This window comes from Balaenoptera borealis, assembly GCF_965194805.1.
Source record: "Balaenoptera borealis genome assembly, chromosome: 19".
Classification (NCBI taxonomy): domain Eukaryota; kingdom Metazoa; phylum Chordata; class Mammalia; order Artiodactyla; family Balaenopteridae; genus Balaenoptera; species Balaenoptera borealis.
In genome coordinates this window covers 30,975,528-30,993,856 of record NC_138878.1, presented here as the reverse complement: position 1 = coordinate 30,993,856, position 18,329 = coordinate 30,975,528, and the positions used below count along the sequence as shown (strand labels likewise).

General features: G+C 39.7%; 1 protein-coding gene across 2 annotated transcripts in view; it reads right to left on the bottom strand.

Moving 5' to 3' along the window:
* Positions 1-2,838: 2,838 nt before the first annotated feature.
* Positions 2,839-18,329, bottom strand: part of TOX3 (TOX high mobility group box family member 3) — a 107,414-nt gene continuing 91,923 nt past the window's right edge. For both annotated transcript variants that reach the window (XM_082366664.1, XM_082366665.1), the window contains exons 4-7: positions 14,812-15,081; positions 10,496-10,723; positions 8,786-8,866; positions 2,839-4,805 (exon numbers count right to left, since the gene is read on the bottom strand). In XM_082366664.1, the coding sequence (XP_082222790.1) occupies positions 4,077-4,805; positions 8,786-8,866; positions 10,496-10,723; positions 14,812-15,081 (1,308 nt within the window). In that variant the 3' untranslated portion in view covers positions 2,839-4,076. The remainder of the gene's footprint in view (positions 4,806-8,785; positions 8,867-10,495; positions 10,724-14,811; positions 15,082-18,329) is intronic.

Sequence of the window (18,329 nt, the reverse complement as noted above, 5' to 3'; positions counted from 1 at the left end):
ACAGATAACCTACAAGTGTTAGGGCTCTCTCCACATATCAGTCTTAGCCTTTCTTTACCTTGCATTATTAACTGGCACAAAATATCATCTTGAAGAATCCTCCCTTTTTCCAAACCCTCACCTCAGACCCTTAATTCTACTATTTTAGACAGACTTTTAAAGAAATTTTGTGCCTACTTAGCCCATTAATTTTTGCTATTACTGTGCGTGTGTGTGTTTTGGGGAGCAATGAAATCCTCCAAGCAAACCAGAATTCTAGAGTGATAGCTTACATGCCCATGCTGTGTCATCTCCAGTTAACTCAAATTGACTGTACACTTTGTTCTTCTGTGAGTGCGTGGAAGATCAATAAATACGGGGAAACTCCAGCCCAGCTCCCCACTTCACCATCCGATGCGAGTAGGTCTGAGGCGGATCACGCTCCTGCGATGTGTGTGCTACAGCTCAGGCAGGCAGGTGGTGCGGGGACACCACTCAAGCTTGGCCTATTCAATCCCGAGTCCTGTACCGCGCATTCATGCATAGCAAAACACCATCTGGTCCTATTTTGCCTTTAGCAATCACAGCTGACCAAGAACGATAATAACAGCTGTTGCAAAACAAAAGCCAGACAAAGGGGGTGGGGACGGGGGCGAAAGAAAGGTTAGATGGAAGTCCAGTGCTGAAAAATGCTCCATGAAGTGAGAAATGGGAAAGAAACCATTCAGATGTCTGAATGGACACAGCAGAGGACTGCTACTTAAACTTGAGATATTAATCCATCTGTCTAGAACGCTTTCAACCCTCCGTCGGGTGGTAATATATTGCAGAAATTATGCTGCACGAAGGCATTTAAGCTTCTGTTCTTTGAGTCGGGAGCTAATGACCCCGTGTCAGCTAAAAACGAAAACTCCTTATCTTCTTTCATCATAAGGCAGGACAGGTTAATGCAAAAAAGAGAGTCTGTTTAGCCAGAGTAATAAAATAGTGTGCACATGGCAGGGGAGAGAAAAGGTGTGCGGTGGAGGACGGGGTGAGGTGGGGAGCCTCGTTAATGTCTGTGGACCACTTAAGAGGGAAAGCAGTTAGGCCGTTTAGGTGTCCCGCTAATCAGATACCACATTACTCATGCCTATTTTTCATTACCCTGATTCATTTCTGACCTGTAAAAGTACACCACGTACTTACTTATGTCTCAGAAATAGGAACCAATCCTGTGTACAAAGTGAAATACAAGTTGACTCATAATGTGCTTTATCGGATCCTGAGAATAATATGGTAACAAGGTTGGGGAATTCTTTTCATGATTCAAGCTTTTTGACATTTTCAAGACATAGTTTTGCCTGGTGATTAATTCTTTAAACTGTAGTAATTAAGCTACTTTTTTTTCTTGAAATTGACCATCAATGGCTTAGCAGTGTTTAATCAGATGTGATAAAACCCAAGATTTATAAAAATCATTTAATAGATGATACAACACCTGCTTCTAACTGCAAACAGTTGAAAACAGACTTCATTTGCAATTCAGTCTTATCACTAGTGACATTTTTTTTCCGAGCAATACTTCATGGGTTTTCAAAATGACAATTACAGAACTAATACACAATTACTGTCACATGTAGTTTAGCAATTAATTTTGAAGACATTTGTCTAAAGGTTTCACAACAGAATATAAAATGGTTCTTATTGTTATGTAATGTTAGTTTCAATTCACAGAAAATCTTTTACCATCAGCTCTGCTTCTGATGGGTTTGATGCAAGCAGCTCATTTCTTTGTGGAATACAATTGCTCCCTTGTAGATGCGATTAGGCATCATTCTTAGACTGTTTGAACACTGGTACCTGTCAACTAATACATCTTATGAAAAGCTTCAATTTAGACATAAATTTTCCTACAGCCAGAAATCTATAAATTTATAATTAGAATCTCTTGCTGTTCAATATTTGTACATAATGCAGGGGACGAGAAGATTATGAAATATTGAAAGCTGAATTCATTATTCATAGCCCACAACATACAGTAAATATTCTTTGAAATACAACAACAACTTTGAGGAATCCATATTCCATTATTTTTTGAATGTCTTGCACACAGTAGCCATGGATACCACTACTCACACCCTCATTTTTTTCCAGATTAGGATTCTGGTCAGGGTTGACACTTGCTGTTTTTAATTTTCATTTTATCATAAGCAGTTGAAGACTGTTGCCAGTGGTAATTTGCAATTTTTATCAAGACCTCTTCATTATAGCTTCTGACAGGACAGATGCTGTAATTAATCATGCAGGACAACTGGGGATAGTGGTCACACTGTTCTCAAAGAGGAGTCACTACAGAGCAGGAAAAGGGGGGAAGAAATGGGCACCGAAATAATTATTTTGGCTTAAGAATTAGCATTCACCATCTATTTTAACAGCAATAAAAACAGTGCCAGCTAGTCCGAGCCCCAAATAGAAGACAAGTGCTTTTTCCTCTATACTTACCTTGCCCTTGCATCTTAACAAAATGATAATCATAAAAAATTTCTAATGGTTCTATTTCTTTTCCTTTTTTTTTCTTTTTTGGCCGCACTGCTCAGCTTGCGGGATCTTAGTTCCCCGACCAGGGATCGAACCTGCGCCCTCGGCAGTGAAAGCAAGGAGTCCTAACCACTGGGCCGCCAGGGAATTCCACTAATGGTTCTATTTCTAATGGTTTATTTGTTTTTTTACAGGCTCTGGTTAGGGGCCATGCAATCCACATTCTTGGCTATGAATCTCTTATTTCCAGTTGAAAATGGAAGAAGATGCTTGGGCTCAAACACAGGTTGGTATTGGGACCTATTTCCCCCATCTTCTACATACTCAAGGAACCAAAAGTGAAATTTGACATATTTTATTTTGAAAAGTGAACAGTAGTTGCCTGGTTGTTGCATCAAAATACAGTCTGCAGTTTTTACTGAAATGTGTTTATTCTATAGCAAGATAAAAGCATTTTTGTTTTAGTTAAGCAAAATACAAACAACTTAACTGCTGCTATCATAACTCATAAAAAAGTATAAAACAGCATAAAAACACAATAAGCAACGTAGCAATGAATGGTTTATGTCACCAGTGTTTACGTTAAAGCCTCGTTTATGAAAACTTTACAACACATGATATGAAAACTTACAACTTTGAAAGAAAATATTTACATTGATTATTCAGATGCGGTGCGCCTTTTAAATATTCTACCGGTATTACATCATAATAAAAACTCTTGCTCTTTTTTTTTTTTTAAATCTTAACTTTTGTAATAACTGTCTCCATTTAAGTGCATTTCCCTTTTAAAAATACAGTGTTTTTCATTTTCGAAACTTGTCACTCAAAACACAGAATATAATATTCACATTCTTTTCTTCTAATTGGAATGAGTATAATGGGCTAACAGTGGTCATAGATATTGTTACAACATATACTGTGGCTTGATTTGGAGAAGTCATGGGTAAAAAGTGAAAAGGAGTCAATAATTGAAACTAATCACTTGCATTTTTTTTTTTTTTCTGGAGAGATTTAAGGAAAAAAATAAGAGCTTTGGCAAAAGTCTGTGATTTACATTATTTTTTTCATGACAAAAAAATGCCATCAACGATTGACGTCATACAAATATTTGTATGAAACTGGATTTTCGTATTTCAGGTAGTTACGACTGTGCTTTTTATTTTTAGGGCTTCGGAAGTTCCAATCGCCTTGAAGTGTGGTTTCTTCACTTCGGGAGAAATAAGGCCATTTGCTATGACTCAGAGAGGCCAGTTTATTATAATCATCAGTATGTCCCAGGATTCATTAAACGGTTTGATTCACATATTGTAGGTAGAGCCTGAATAAATAAAAAAAGGCATCACATAAAAGAGCACAGCTTTTCTTGTTTAAAAACAAAGTGGTTTAGAGTCAGCTAGAAGATGATTTTCAGCTACACTGTAGTTCTTATTGCCTATCTAATAGACACTTGAGAGGACCGCGTGATCTTTTACACATTTCTGCATAACCAACACCGACTCACGAGTTGCAGCCACACATGGTTTACTCTCGGACGCCACTCTCCTCCAGATGCGCAAATCCGCCTGCCACGTGCGTCTTCAGAAAATACTGACCTGCGATAATACTTGAGTCTGTGTCTGAGACTGTATCTGTGACTGGTGCTGCTGAGAGGCTGGCTGGGGGCTCCCGATGGTGGGGATGGGGGATGTAATCTGGGAGGTGACAGGGGAGTGCTGCCGAGGAGAAGGCTGGGATTGATGCTGCATGTGCTGCAGCTGCTGCAGCTGGAGATGCTGCTGCAGCTGCTGCTGCAGCTGCTGTTGGTTGATTTGCTGCTGGAGGTGCTGCTGCTGCTGCAGGTGCTGCTGCATGTGGTGCTGAAAATGCTGCTGCTGCATCTGCTGCTGGATCTGCTGATGCATCTGGTGCTGCTGGAGCTGCTGCTGCTGCATCTGTTGCATCTGTTGTTGTTGTTGCTGCTGCTGCTGCTGCAGCTGCATCTGATGCTGCTGGGTCTGCACTGAAGGGCTCACTTGGGTGGAGGACGCCGAGCCCACCATGGAGCTGATCAGCGGAGCCCCAATGTTCGATGGCATGTTGGCTGCGATGGTGACCGAAGTGACGATCTGGTTCATGGGGAGTCTCATGGTTAAGGGTTTGGGAGCGATTGACCTAGGGAGCGATTGTTGGAGAGTCTGAGGGGAGGCCGACACTGTTCCGTGCTGAGACAGCGGAGGGTTGAGAAGGAGGGAGGAGGTCAAATTGGTGGACGCCAGGGTCTGCTGAACAGAACGAATGGTCTGGGCTTCTGCTGATTCGGCAGCAGCCTGCATTTTGGGGGAGAAGGTTGGGGGTATTTTTAGTATTGTAAATTGATGAAAAAAATGGCCACCATTATTCATGCTTCCCTGAACCCAAGCACTTTGTCATGTGGCTTTATAGCTCCTTCCAGAGGTGGAGTGGAACTCCCCACCCTTTGAATCTGGGCTGGCCTGGCACCTTTGCTCTGGTCAACAGAATGTGATGGAAGTGAGGCTTCAAAGTCTGTCTGTCTGTGTCTCTCAGAACCTACCACCTCGTGATGACAGCCATGTGGCCCAGTTACCCATTCAAGAGCCAGCTCACTGCCAGCCAACTGCCACGTAGGTGTATGAGTCCAGCATCAACCCCCTGATGCTGACTGCACACAGACGAGCAGGACTAGCTGATCCTGCCGAGTCTTGGCCTAGATTTAAAGACCCAGCTAGTTAACTGGCACTTTCTGGGATAAATGCTTATCTTTTTAAGTCATTGGGCTGGGGGCTGGTTGTTACACAGCACTATTGTAGTAAAAGATGACTGATACATATATTTAAGAGTAACAATTCTTTAGCATTTAAGTCTGAACTAATGTCACCACCAAGAACCATTTTGAAAGACAACAGAGTATAGACTGCCTGAGTTCAAATCTAGCTCAACTACTCAACAACTCTGTGGCTTGGGGCAAGTTAATTCACTCATCTGTTCCTCAGTTTCCTCATATATAAAATAGCGTTATATGGTATTCACCTTGTATAGAGGTTGTGAGAATTAAACCAACTCATATTTATTAAGCATTTAGAACAGTGCCTGGCCTACAGAAAGCACTTCGTAAATGTTAGCTATTTTCATTAATTAACAATTACTACTACCAGAAAACAACTGTTACCAGAAAACTTCAAAGCCCTGTATATAATAATCAAAGCCATGATTATTTATAACAGTGCTCACTTGAGTATAAGAAAAACATAACTGAATTCTTTAGAGACACTAAATTGAAGTACTTTACAACTTTAGAAATATTTTTAGTTTACCAAATATTTTCAAAGATTTCCAAAATTCATCAAAGGAGTCATACACAAAGGGAGAAAGTTCAGCACTCATGTGACTGCATAACCTGTTATAAGATAAACAAATGACCTGGGGCTCAACATGGAGAGAAACTGCCTAATATATTTTGTACTAAAAACACATAATTACCTCCACAAAAATAAATTATTTTAAATGCAACTGGGATTAGGAATAATTCCTCTTAAAGACTATTTTTTCCCTCTTATTCTTCATAAAATTTGGGGTTTTTGTAGGGGGGTGTGTACGGGGGGGACCTTGGCGGCATCAAGTTGCCATCCACTCTCTTTAATGATTCTGAATGTTTATTTCTAGATCTTTACTACTCACATTTATAAAATCTACTATTAGAAGAAACCTGAGGAGTGACTTTACATGGAGAATCACTCAAGGTAGGAAAAGCCATGGCCGATGGCTTCTGTTTGAACACCTGATCAGTGTAAAGCTCCGTCCATCGGTGGACAGTTCTCTGGTTTTGTACAAAAGCTCAGGGGGCGCTGCATGTTACTGGAGGGTCGTGTTCTGAAGCCTTTGGGTAAGAAGAAACCTGCAAATACTCATAATTATCTTTTAAGAAAACCATTAAATCACCCACAAAGTAGAATACACACAGTCTTCTACATATAAACATGAGCATTATTTTTATATACTCTAATATTTAAAAATTGCCAAGCCAGTCTTAAGGAAGAAACCACAAGGAAAGTCTATATTTAAACACCTGGGCAATCACACCATTACGCCTATGAGATGCTCCCCTAGTGGAGAATGGAAAAGGGTGGATGGCTGTGAAGAGCTCCTGCTCACCTGCCGGGTCTACTCCCTCACGGTTGAATATTAAGCTTCTATTAATTTTGTTGGTTGTTGTGAAGATTAAAAGTGATAGTAGAGTCACATCTTAAGGGAAAGTCCCGGGCTCTGATTGTAGAGACTTAAGTTAAATGCACATGCGGTGTTTATTATTTCTAATGTTGAGGCTGAAATCTCGCTCCCTTGTAACCTCACTCCTTGGATGAGTTCTTCCATCCAGGGCACAGACATCAAGTTTAGGCTTCCCTTCCATGATGGATCTCATATTTGAGGACCAAAATCATATGCCTCCAAATCTTTGCTTCCATGATTCTTTCAATTATTTAAGTATTATTGGATTTTCGGTCCTTACCATCGTGGAGGCAACCTGCTGGAGGGCCTTCAGTTGGTCAACCATTGGGAACCAATTCTTTAGATGTGATCTAATCAGCAAGCTGTACAGTCAGATGCTGCTTCCTGTGAGATCCCATATTAGCAACTATTTCACACTTTGGGTTCAGGTTGAAATTATTCTAAATTTATACCTCAAGGACTATTTTAGTTGCCTGTCGTGCCTCTGGCTATAAATTTAGGGTGCTCTCAACTGCACTTACCTAATGAAAAAAACAAAACAAAAACAGCCCCCCCCCAAACAATTTGGATTTATTCTTTTTAAATTCCATCCTATTGAATAGCTTTTTAGAATTAGTGGAATCAATCAATCCATTTGGAAACATTTCCGAATTGGATTTTAGTATCCAATGTAAAACGTTTAAGTTATCCCTTCTAAGTCAGTCACAGACCTGATCAGCCCAATCATGGATGCTATTTCCAGAATGCCTTTTGAGTTACTGGCTCTTGGCTTAAATCCATGTATGATCAATTATTCATGCTCTAATGCACAAAGATCACCTATACCTGCTTCTAGGTAAATGAATGAATAAACGATCCACGTAAGAAATACATGCACATTGTTACTCTATTCATGTCACTCCGTCTAATTAGCCATCAAGTACACCTCAGTTCTTAACATCTGTGGCCCACACATTCTACCAATGTGCAAATCTGCATCCAGAATAGGTTTTCTACCAATGTGCAAATCCCCATCCAGAATAGGTATATTTCTCAATGTGCACCTTCCAGAGTCTCAGAAAAAGCTTTTGCTATGGACCTGATGAATGTTTTCTCTTTCTAATGAAGTGGGAAGGGTCCTAAGAGCTATACCTACGAGGTATAGGAGTACCTCTCTTGATCTGGTTCTGAGCAGCTGCCGACGGTAGATCTTACAATTCCGGTGAAGACGAGAAAAGAGGGCTAAACCCTTTCTAAATGGCTCTGCCGGCAGCACTGACCATGCCCTGAGGCCCTATGTTGTACTCTGAGGCAACAACAATGACAAGGAAATGGGATCTCTGCTTGCCAGGGGAAATACATCACGAGCAAAAACATTAGTTCACATTATCCACCCCAAAGCCTCTCTAAATTCTAGGAAGGCTAAGGACAAAGTTAATTAAATGTTAAAAATATAAGGTAACAGCTCATGCTCCTTTTGGATCAAGGTAATAATAATCCAGAGTGACATTTGCTTTGGACTACTGTTGCATTTTATAATACATCAGGGCCCATTGTATACTCTGTGTATAATACATGCATACATGTCTTTTTAAAAGTACTTGGAACATAATTTTATTTTAAATAATCGTGAGGCTTATTTATTTATATGATGTGGAAGAGTTTGGTCAAAAACGCAACATTCTCTATTATATTATATCCTCTATCATGCAACCATTGGAGAATTTATGACCTGATGTCCAAAAATGCCTGACAAAAATACTTCTCAGTTTAAATAGAGGACATTAACACAGATCTCAGTCCCCGACGGGAAGAAAGGGGCTGTTTGAAATCTGTCTAAATAGCTTCAACATACATATATAGAGATCAGTGACTCTTGCAAACAATTTGGATTCATCAGCTTGAATGAACACTTATTTTCCATGCCATCCTTGGGGTGATCTCTAATGGGAACAAATAAGTTTATGAGTTGTTCGAGATGCTTTTTTTTTTTTAATCAACTCGAAGAGGAGTTGCATTTATGATTTCAATGCTCCAGGGCTCCTAACTCTCTCAGACACTGGCCGCCCCTGTCCGGGTTTACCTTAGAAACGAGGCTGGCCCTATATGCAGCCAGGGCTTTCAGGTATTCTTTTTTGGCGGCTTCCGTTTTCCTTTTATAGACCTATTAAAAGACCACAATTAGCACCACCTTTAGCACACACATTCTCAGCCATAAAATAACTGCTGGGCAAATTACGTCGCAACAGAACTCACATAAAAAGTTGGTCTCCCTGGCTTTGATTTTTAAATGTAGAAACATACACACAGATATTAAAACAAAATGAAACCCTGCCACCCTCCCCGGGGCCCAACTCTGACGTTTACTATGGCAAACAGGAAAAGATTTCAGGTTGCAGCATGGAATTCATGAGAGTAACAGCTAAGGGCCTCCTGTTCGGGCAGTAAATAAGGTAACAAGGATGAAATTTGTGGCAAATGGTTTAAATTATAGAAAGTTAACGAGCTTCTCCATCCATGTCTTCTTTCCCTCACACCCATCTCTAAGCTGAAACAAACCAGAGGATGAAAAACCAACAATAATAGGGAAAGTGTGTGAAGACAGAAGAGAAAAGATGGAGGCCTTTCAACCTGGGTTTTCTTTTGGAGAAAAAAAAAGAAAAATCAGAGATAGTGAAAGATGAAAGATTTCCATTAGTGAGACCAGTGAGTTCCATAAATATATTCCAGTATATTAAACCTCATTTGGGCTTCCTTTTCTTAAACCGTGGTGTCTGATGGCTGGCTGTTATACCAAAGTGCAACTATCTTTTTCTCCAGAATTTAAAAGTTAGATGCAGCAGTTTGCCAGCCCCCTTAGGATTACATTTCTAGGGTAGAAAATCAGTCTGCCGCATAGAGCATGAAGCTCAGTGCCAACAAACAGGCAGATTCTACAGTTGCACCATCCCAAGGTAACCAGTTGGTAGGAATGAGAAGGAAGAAAGAAAGAAAGAGAGAGAGAGAGAGGGAGGGAGGGAGAAAGGAAGGAAGGAAGGAAGGAAGGAAGAGAAAGAAAATCAAGGGTTTTACACTCCTTATTCCTGAAACAATTATTCTGGTTTATTACTAATAGGGGTCTATTCTTGTGAGGATATGGAAAATCAACGCCTATGAATGGTCACTGGAGCTTCATGCAAGGAGCCAGGGGAGGACTGAGCCCCAAGGAAACCATTCTTCTCTCCATTTGTGTGGAGGACTTGCATGGGGAAAGATGGGAAGCTGGACCCTAAGGAAGTGTCTCCCACCAGCATGGCTAATCTCTCAATGCCTCTCATACAGCCACGCTTTCAAATGAACTTGGAATAAAATTTCAAATGCCCGATGACAATAATGAGACACGCAGAGTCAGCTTCAAAGTTTGGAAACCCCCCAGGAGAGCACAAGAGTTCAGAAAGATGATCAAAAAAAAGGCAAGCAGGATGGACCTAATCCCTTTGTAGTGCCTTTTTTGAACAAAGGGGGGAAAAATTCCGCATTATTTAAAATGAAAAGATTATCATCAAAAGTTTATGCTTGCAGGATACTACCTGGATCTCCTCCAACTCTCTTCTGAATGGGTTCTGAACACACACCCTTAAGGGAACTGAGAAATCCATATAACTGCAGAGTGGTTTGGGTTTATATGTTTGTGTTTTTTAATTCCATAGCTTAGAAAAGCTTTCATGAGAAGCAATCATATTAAGTGGATGTATTCACTCAGAAAAGGTGTAAAGAATAATCTTGCAATGACCATGATGGATCTTTGCCTCACCTGCTTTTGTTCTTCTCCAAGGCTGTCCCACATAGATGCTACGATTTTTGAGACCTCTCCAAAGGTTGCGTTAGGGTTTTGACCTTTAATTGCAGCCTGTGTGTCTCTGAAAAACAGGGCATATGCTGACACTGGCTTCTGTGGCTCATTGGGATCTTTCTTTTTCTTTTTCTTTGGAGTCTTGGGCTTCTTGCCAGAATCTGGAGCAGCTCTTTTCTCTCCAATGGCCTGCAAAGCAGGAAGAAAATTCACTGCCTAGAATGTACTTGCAGAGAACGCAGAAAGACTTACTCAGGTCCCCAATCGTTCTTTTAAGGTTTTGTTAAACATCATCAACAGATGAATCACCACCAAATGTGGGGGAGGGGTAAATTTGCTTAGAGTTAACTGGACAGCAGAGATTAGCATTTAGAACATTGATTAATGAGACCCAGAAGTATCTTCAATACATTCGCAACATATGCTCTAAATAGCAATTATGAATAATGAAAAACAGAACGCTCTGTACCAAGTAATGCCATATATATATGGGCTACACATGTACCCATAAACAAAATATTTTACATTTTCAAAGGTTTTAGAAGTAAACCTAAATACTATTCAGGATGTTGATCATATTCAGATATTTTATATAAGGTCCCTTAGCCATAGAGGCATACCATATGTATGATCAGTCTGAATTGATTTTTTTGAGGCTTGGTCTTTTATTTTACCAGAATATGACTTTGCTAATGGTCTCCGGAAACTCAAATGGAAATTAGTTCTAATCCCTAAGCTTGCACAATAAGGGAAAGGTCACTTTTATTTTCTAAAACAATAAAAAACTTCCCAAAGAATAGGATAACAAGAAATGTAAAAATGTCAAAACTCTAAGTAGAGCTAGAAAGGAAATTGATACTCTTCATAAAATTAAAAACCTGTAAAAGAGCAGCAACAGTAGATACTTAAAATCGCCAAGGCTAAAAAGAAGACTAATAAGACGATGTTTATTATTACATATAGTAAGTAACCCTGCCCACAAGAATTCTGGCCTAGAGACGCTCACACATATTCACAATGAACTCTGAAACTGAAACCATAGAGATGATATGGGTACCGTTCCCCAAATTTATATACCACTGAGCTCCAATACTCACCTGCTACCATCATCTAATTTCAACAATCATATAAAATACTCATCAGAGAAGCAGGGGAAATGATTTATCAACCTTGTTTTATCTCCCCCTAGATTATGATATGACTATATTGGAGATCATTTTGCAGTTAACTTCATCAAGAATGCTGAAGTGTTTGACAAAATCTGTTTTAAAAGCCAGCCTTGGGCAAGATCAACAGAGATAGATTCAAGTAGTAACAGATTGGCTTTTAATGGCCTTGAGTCTTGAATCTTAATTCAAATTTTCCAAGAGTATCATTACTTTCTGAAAGAGAGTCATTGGGAACTTAATCCAATTACTAGCATTCTTAGGGAGGAAACTGATAAGTAACTTTTCTTTGAGAGCTCTGAACCCTCAAGGTGTTAGGAAACCAAGAGCCTACTTGTTGGTGGGCCTGTTGTTTGTACTGAGTGATAACCACACCCATACTTTATACAAGTAGTTTATGCACTTCAGTAGGTGTTAAGCTAGATCTCACCTCTCCTCCAAAATGCCATCTTTCATAACTCACACGATTAATTCAATAAAATTCTGTAGACCTCATAGTCTTTTTTCTAAATCCTCAGAATAAGTGCAACTTGTTTAATCTAGTTAATGAATCTGAACTTGCAAGGGAGTCAGATGTCTTTTCAATTAGAGCTTCAACTGGAGCCAAGTTATCCTTCAATGAAAAAATATTACGTAAGCCACATGAAAAAAATATATATACACAGAGTTTTCTAACTGAGTCAAACAACTCTATTCTTTTCTTGGAAGAGAATTTGGCACTGTTTGCACCAACAATACCCTGTCCAATGGCAAGATGAAAGTTATTTCCAGTTAGAGCTTTTTCCAAATAAGAAGAGTTCTATTTCACTCTTTGTAAAACAACATTCAAGTGTTGACAACCTTTGATGTCTTTCTTGGACAACCATGACTTCCCCTAATCATCATTAGCTTTTAAGAATAAACCCAAAATGAAGAATCTCACAGTGTAAATAAAAGCTCAGAATTAATTCTCCTAAAGAAACTTCTGCATAGTTGACTCAAAGGGCTGTGAAAAAATGGAGAAATAGCTTTACCCAAAAGACATAATCAACAATAATGTTAATCTTCCTTTTTCAGCTAAGTTGCTTAAGAGATATATTGGATTCCTTGTCTTTACACAAAACCTAGACCCTGGCTTAAAATGGAACAAGCTAAGAGTCACATAAAAGGTTCTCTTTAGAGGTGACAATTTCAGATTGATACAGAGGTAAGTATTAAGATCAGTTGGAATGTGAACCAAATGAAAGGACTCCATTTGAACTGTGTAATAGCCAGTTGTAACTCAGCTGTATCTTATACACATCCCTCGAGTTTCTTTATTACTTCCCACTTCATCCCACTGAAGTCCTTGTGAGTGTGAAGAGACTGCTAAGTGCATTTCCCCACCTTGTGTCCAGTGGGGAGTTAACATAATGGGATAGACCAAGCTCTCTTTCTTAAAATCCCTGCAACATTTCTCCTCTTTTCAGCTAACCTCCCTCCTCTTTTCATCACCCGCAATCTTTTCCAGCTCCTCTTCTACCATTTCTATTTAAACATAAATGATGCTCAAGGTAAAAATAAATGATGCTCAATGTTCTGGTCTTGTCTTGCTCCTTATGCACGCTGAGAAATCCTGATTACTTCTATGTGCTCACATCTATGTGCAGATGGTCCCCAAATCTGTAGCTCCATCTCCAACAGACTGAGTTCTAGACTCACATGGAAGCAACTCAAATTCAACCCCCTACCATGTCAAACTCTCATCTTCCCCATGGGGAAAAAAAACAACACTCCTCTCTTCCTAGGTTGAGCCTCTCCATTTACTGATATCCCCGCTGGCTCTCAAACTAAAACCCAGTGTATCTTTTATTCCTTCAAATTCCAGGGGATCACCAAACCTTAATAGATGATTCTTTCTCTTGAATGTCTCACTAATCTGGCACCTCCTGTCCATGCCTTCCTTTGCTAAAATAAAAGCAAACACTTCATAACAAAAGGACGTTTTAATTGAGTTCCTTCTCTCTGGTCCCTCTCTTTATAACATATTCTATATACAGCCCAAGTTATCTTTCTAAAGCATAAATTTGCTTATGCCATTCCTCTATGCAAATAAATAATCAGCTCTCAACTACCAACAGGAGAAAGGCTACCACATTTCAGCCATTTCTTTCTTCAACTCATTTCTTTCTTCCCCCATGTCACACTGCTCACGATACCCATAAATGGACATGTAATTTCATTGCTCTTTCTACCAGAATGCTGGCCTCTCTCTTCTGCCTCACAAACTTTTATGTATCCTCTTAGACCTAATTCAAACATCACCTTCTCAATAAAGACTTCCTCAAATCACTCTCCTAAGCAGAATCGATGACCATCTCAGCACACCAGATACATCAATTATACCTCTAATCACATCTGGAGCTAGTTTTAAACATTGCTATTTGTTCCCAGTGGGAAGTCCCAGGGGCAATAATTCTCTTAGAAATCTTTGTATCACCAGAATGAAGTAAAACGTCAAGCACAGAGTAAGTGTACCACACATAATTAATAAATGAGGAATGAGTAATTGTGTACCTACAAGTAAGTTCAGTGAAACAGAATACTTTTCTAGGCATTCAGAAAAGTCATACCTGCAACTAAGTTTTTACTTCACCTTGTGCATATTTGAATCATGTGTCATTTCCCTGACAAAAGCAAAGATGTAAAACGACTGGAACTTACTACATGATAAACCTCGTCAAAGGTGCAAGACTGTCCAATGGGGCAGCAGTTCAGCCAACTAACCAGATGCAACTTGCCTACCCGGACATTAACTTAGAACCAGAGCAGTTCAGAATTTCCGGAAAGTCTAGTGCAAGCCTTCCCTTTTGCTGATTTAGGAAAATTAAGCCTACAAGAGTTAAGTGACTTACTCAATGCCTTACAACTACTAGGAGAAGCCAGATCTTCCGATTTTCAGTTGAATACACTTTCCACAGAAAATAAGTAAATATAAAAGAGTGAAGAAAAAAATTAAACCACCATAAATTCAAATGCTACTCCAAATCCATGAAGCAAAAGAAGGTACTACTGTGAATGAAATTCAAACACATGCGCATGGGGTGATTCCCAATTCTCTGGTAGGTTATATACTAAAGGCAATTAACTCACTCTGTTGGATTCATCAGCATCCTCTTCGTTGATGGAGCTAGAAGGGGAGGGAGTCGCCGATTTGCTCGCTGGAGGTGAAGGAGACGTGTGGGGCACACTGGCACCTCCCAAATTCAACCCCAACTGGGCGCTGAGCTGAGACTGGTTGATGGTGGTGAGCTGGGCAGGAGGCATGATTCCAGAGCGAGCAGCATCGGTCATGTGGACGATGGACCTCATGATCAGGGAGGGATCCTGACGGTATTGTGAAACTTGTGTGTGGCTCTGATCCTAAAGGGGCAACAGCAAGGGGGGGAATTCTTAGTTTTCCCAAACATCAATGAGCTTACAGGGGTTGGGAACGAAACGGGGAAAGGGGATCAAAAGGTACCAACTGCCAGTTACAAAATATGTACATCATAAGGATGTAATACACAGCATGATGGCTGTAGGTAACGGGACCGTACTGCATATTGGAAAGTTGCTAAGAGAGTAGATCATAAAAGTCCTCTTCACAATAAAAAAAAAAACCTTTTTTGTAACTGTATGATGACAAATGTTAACTAGACTTACTGTGGTGATAATTTCGCAATATATACAAATATCTGATCATTACACTGTACACCTGAAACTAATATAATATTAGATGTCAATTATACCTCAATTAAAAAAAAACAATGAACTTATAATGTCAGCAGTTCCTTAGATAGGTTTGACTTGTAATTTTGATAGATCTGACTTATCTCAGGATAGCTATGAATTATCTAGTTATTATCTAGTTATTAATTTATTAATGAGAAGGACTCATGCCAGAAAGCTGAAAGGTCAAAAGCACAAAGCCCAAATCATCCAGCCTAGTCTATTGCACCAGAGAACTATCACTGGATGACTTAACTAAGTGATAACAAAACACTACTAGCAAAGGGAAGAGAAACAGCCGCCTCTTGCTTCGTACTGAGGAAACTGATGACAAGGAAAGGGTGGAAACAGAGGTCTAACCCTTTCAGGCTCACCAGTTGGTTTGCCATCCTTCTCCGGCACAGTTCTGGTTCTATTACCCTTTCCCCAGCTCTGCAAAAGGGGAGAATCAGTTCTCTATTTCATCCTCCCAGGCACACCTGTGCCATATAGAGAGGATGGACTAGAGAAGCACAGAGCAAGCATCTGTTTGCTTCAGGGCACCCTCTCTGTAAAACTCTCTGTGGTTAACCAGAGGGTCAGTCCAATTCTGAATTACATTGTCAAGGGCATTTGGAAGTCATTCCATGTCCTCAGGATTGGATATCACTTTTTTCATCTTAAACCTGCTTTGTTTTCTTCTGTTCAACCCATCTGATTTAATGTACTAATGAATTTTTTAAAATATGTATAAGGAGGAGGTAAAGACAATCAGAATTAGCTTCTCTGAAAGTTACTGCCGTCACTTCAAACATAGCCTTCTCTGTTTTTGGGCAGTCATATAAAAGGCTTTAGAGTTGCTTCTTCTTCTTTTAATTCCAAAGAATCAAAAAATGAAGACATGCTTTTCAAATGACTTACTTTAAGACTTGTCATTTAGAGTGAGTCTGTGATTTTCTTGAAACCAAATTCTCCTGACTCACAGTGACCCAGAATCTAATTTTATACACAAGCCTATGAATTCCTCTTTTGAATCTTTCTGATAAGGCTTATTTTGCTCTTTAAAGAAACAAATGAATTTTAACTTGGAGTGTTAGGTTTCTTAATCTTAAATATTATAATGCCACTAAATAAGAAGCCAGAGCTATCAGTAGGAAACTAGTTGAATAAATCATGATCGACCATACTACAAAGTATTATGAAGCTTTTTAAAATAATGAATTAGATTTATGTGTATTGACCTAGAGAAATGATTCTCAATTTTGGCTCTAATGACATTTTGGACCAGATAATTCTTTGCTGTGGGAGCTGTCCTTTGCATTGCAGGATGTTAACAGTAACCTTGGCCTCCACCTACTAGATGCCAGTAGCAACCTCCCTCCCCTCACCAGTCATGACAATCAAAAATGTCTCCAGACATTGCCCCCTGGAGGGCAAAACTGCTCCCAGTTCTAGAGAACCACTAATCTAGAGTGATATGCAAGATATAGCAAGTGAAAAAGCAAGTTGCAAAATAGAGTACAGCCCCTTTTTGTTTAAAAAAAAAAAGTGTATAAACAATGGTTGCATTATATTGGATTGGATTGGAGGGGTAAGGAGGGGAGCATCTTAACTTTTTCTATTTACAAAAACACAAAACAAAAGAAACAAAAACTAAAACACTCTAGTTAGGAAAAACTAAAAAGGGGGCTTCCCTGGTGGCGCAGTGGTTGAGAGTCTGCCTCCCGATGCAGGGGACACGGGTTCAAGCCCTGGTCTGGGAGGATCCCACATGCCGCGGAGCAACTGGGCCCGTAAGCCACAACTACTGAGCCTGCGCGTCTGGAGCCTGTGCTCCACAACAAGAGAGGCCGCGATAGTGAGAGGCCCGCGCACCGCGATGAAGAGTGGCCCCCGCTCGCCGCAACTAGAGAAAGCCTGCGCACGGAAACGAAGACCCAACACAGCCAAAAATAAATAAATAAATAAATAAATTTAAAAAAAAAACTAAAAAGAGAGACAAGTAGTTAAAATAGTCTGTAGCTAATTGTTAGGGTTTAATATTAAACATACAAATTTTCCACTTCTTAATGATTTCTGAGTTACCAAATTCCTGTGGAATCCTGGAGAAATGTGTCACTCATATCAGAACAACCCCAACTGTTCTTTGTCTCACTGACAATATCCTTTTCCACTACTCCTAAAATATTACATTCTCCTGGCAGGCATCCTTCTGCAGACTGGTATGACAAAAGTGGATTTTACGCTATCAGTTTGTCCTAATTTCTTTTTATTAGCATTCTTCACACATTTAGCTATTTCTCTTCAAAAATCTGAGCTGACTGTCCACTCTTCTGCATTCTTTTAAAATTCCACCATTTCTTGCTTACGTCACTTCCAGCCCCCCACTCCTGGGATTTAAGCTATCTTATTCTTTTCTTTTTTTTTTTTTAAACATCTTTATTGGATTATAATTGCTTTACAATGGTGTGTTAGTTTCTGCTGTATAACTAAGTGAATCAGCTATTGTATACATATATCCCCATATCCCCTCCCTCTTGCACCTCCCTCCCACCCTCCCTATCCCACCCATCTAGGTGGTCACAAAGCACCTAGCTAATCTCCCTGTGCTATGCGGCTGCTTCCCACTAGCTATCTGTTTTACATTTGGTAGTGTATATATGTCCATGCCACTCTCTCACTTCTTCCCAGCTTACCCTTCCCCCTCCCCGTGTCCTCAAGTCCATTCTCTACGTCTGCGTCTTTACTCCTGTCCTGCCCTTAGGTTCTTCAGAACCATTTTTTTTTCCTTTTTTTAGATTCCATGTATATGTGTTAGCATATGGTATTTGTTTTTCTCTTTCTGACTTACTTCACTCTGTATGACAGACTCTAGGTCCATCCACCTCACTACAAATAACTCAATTTCGTTTCTTTTTAAG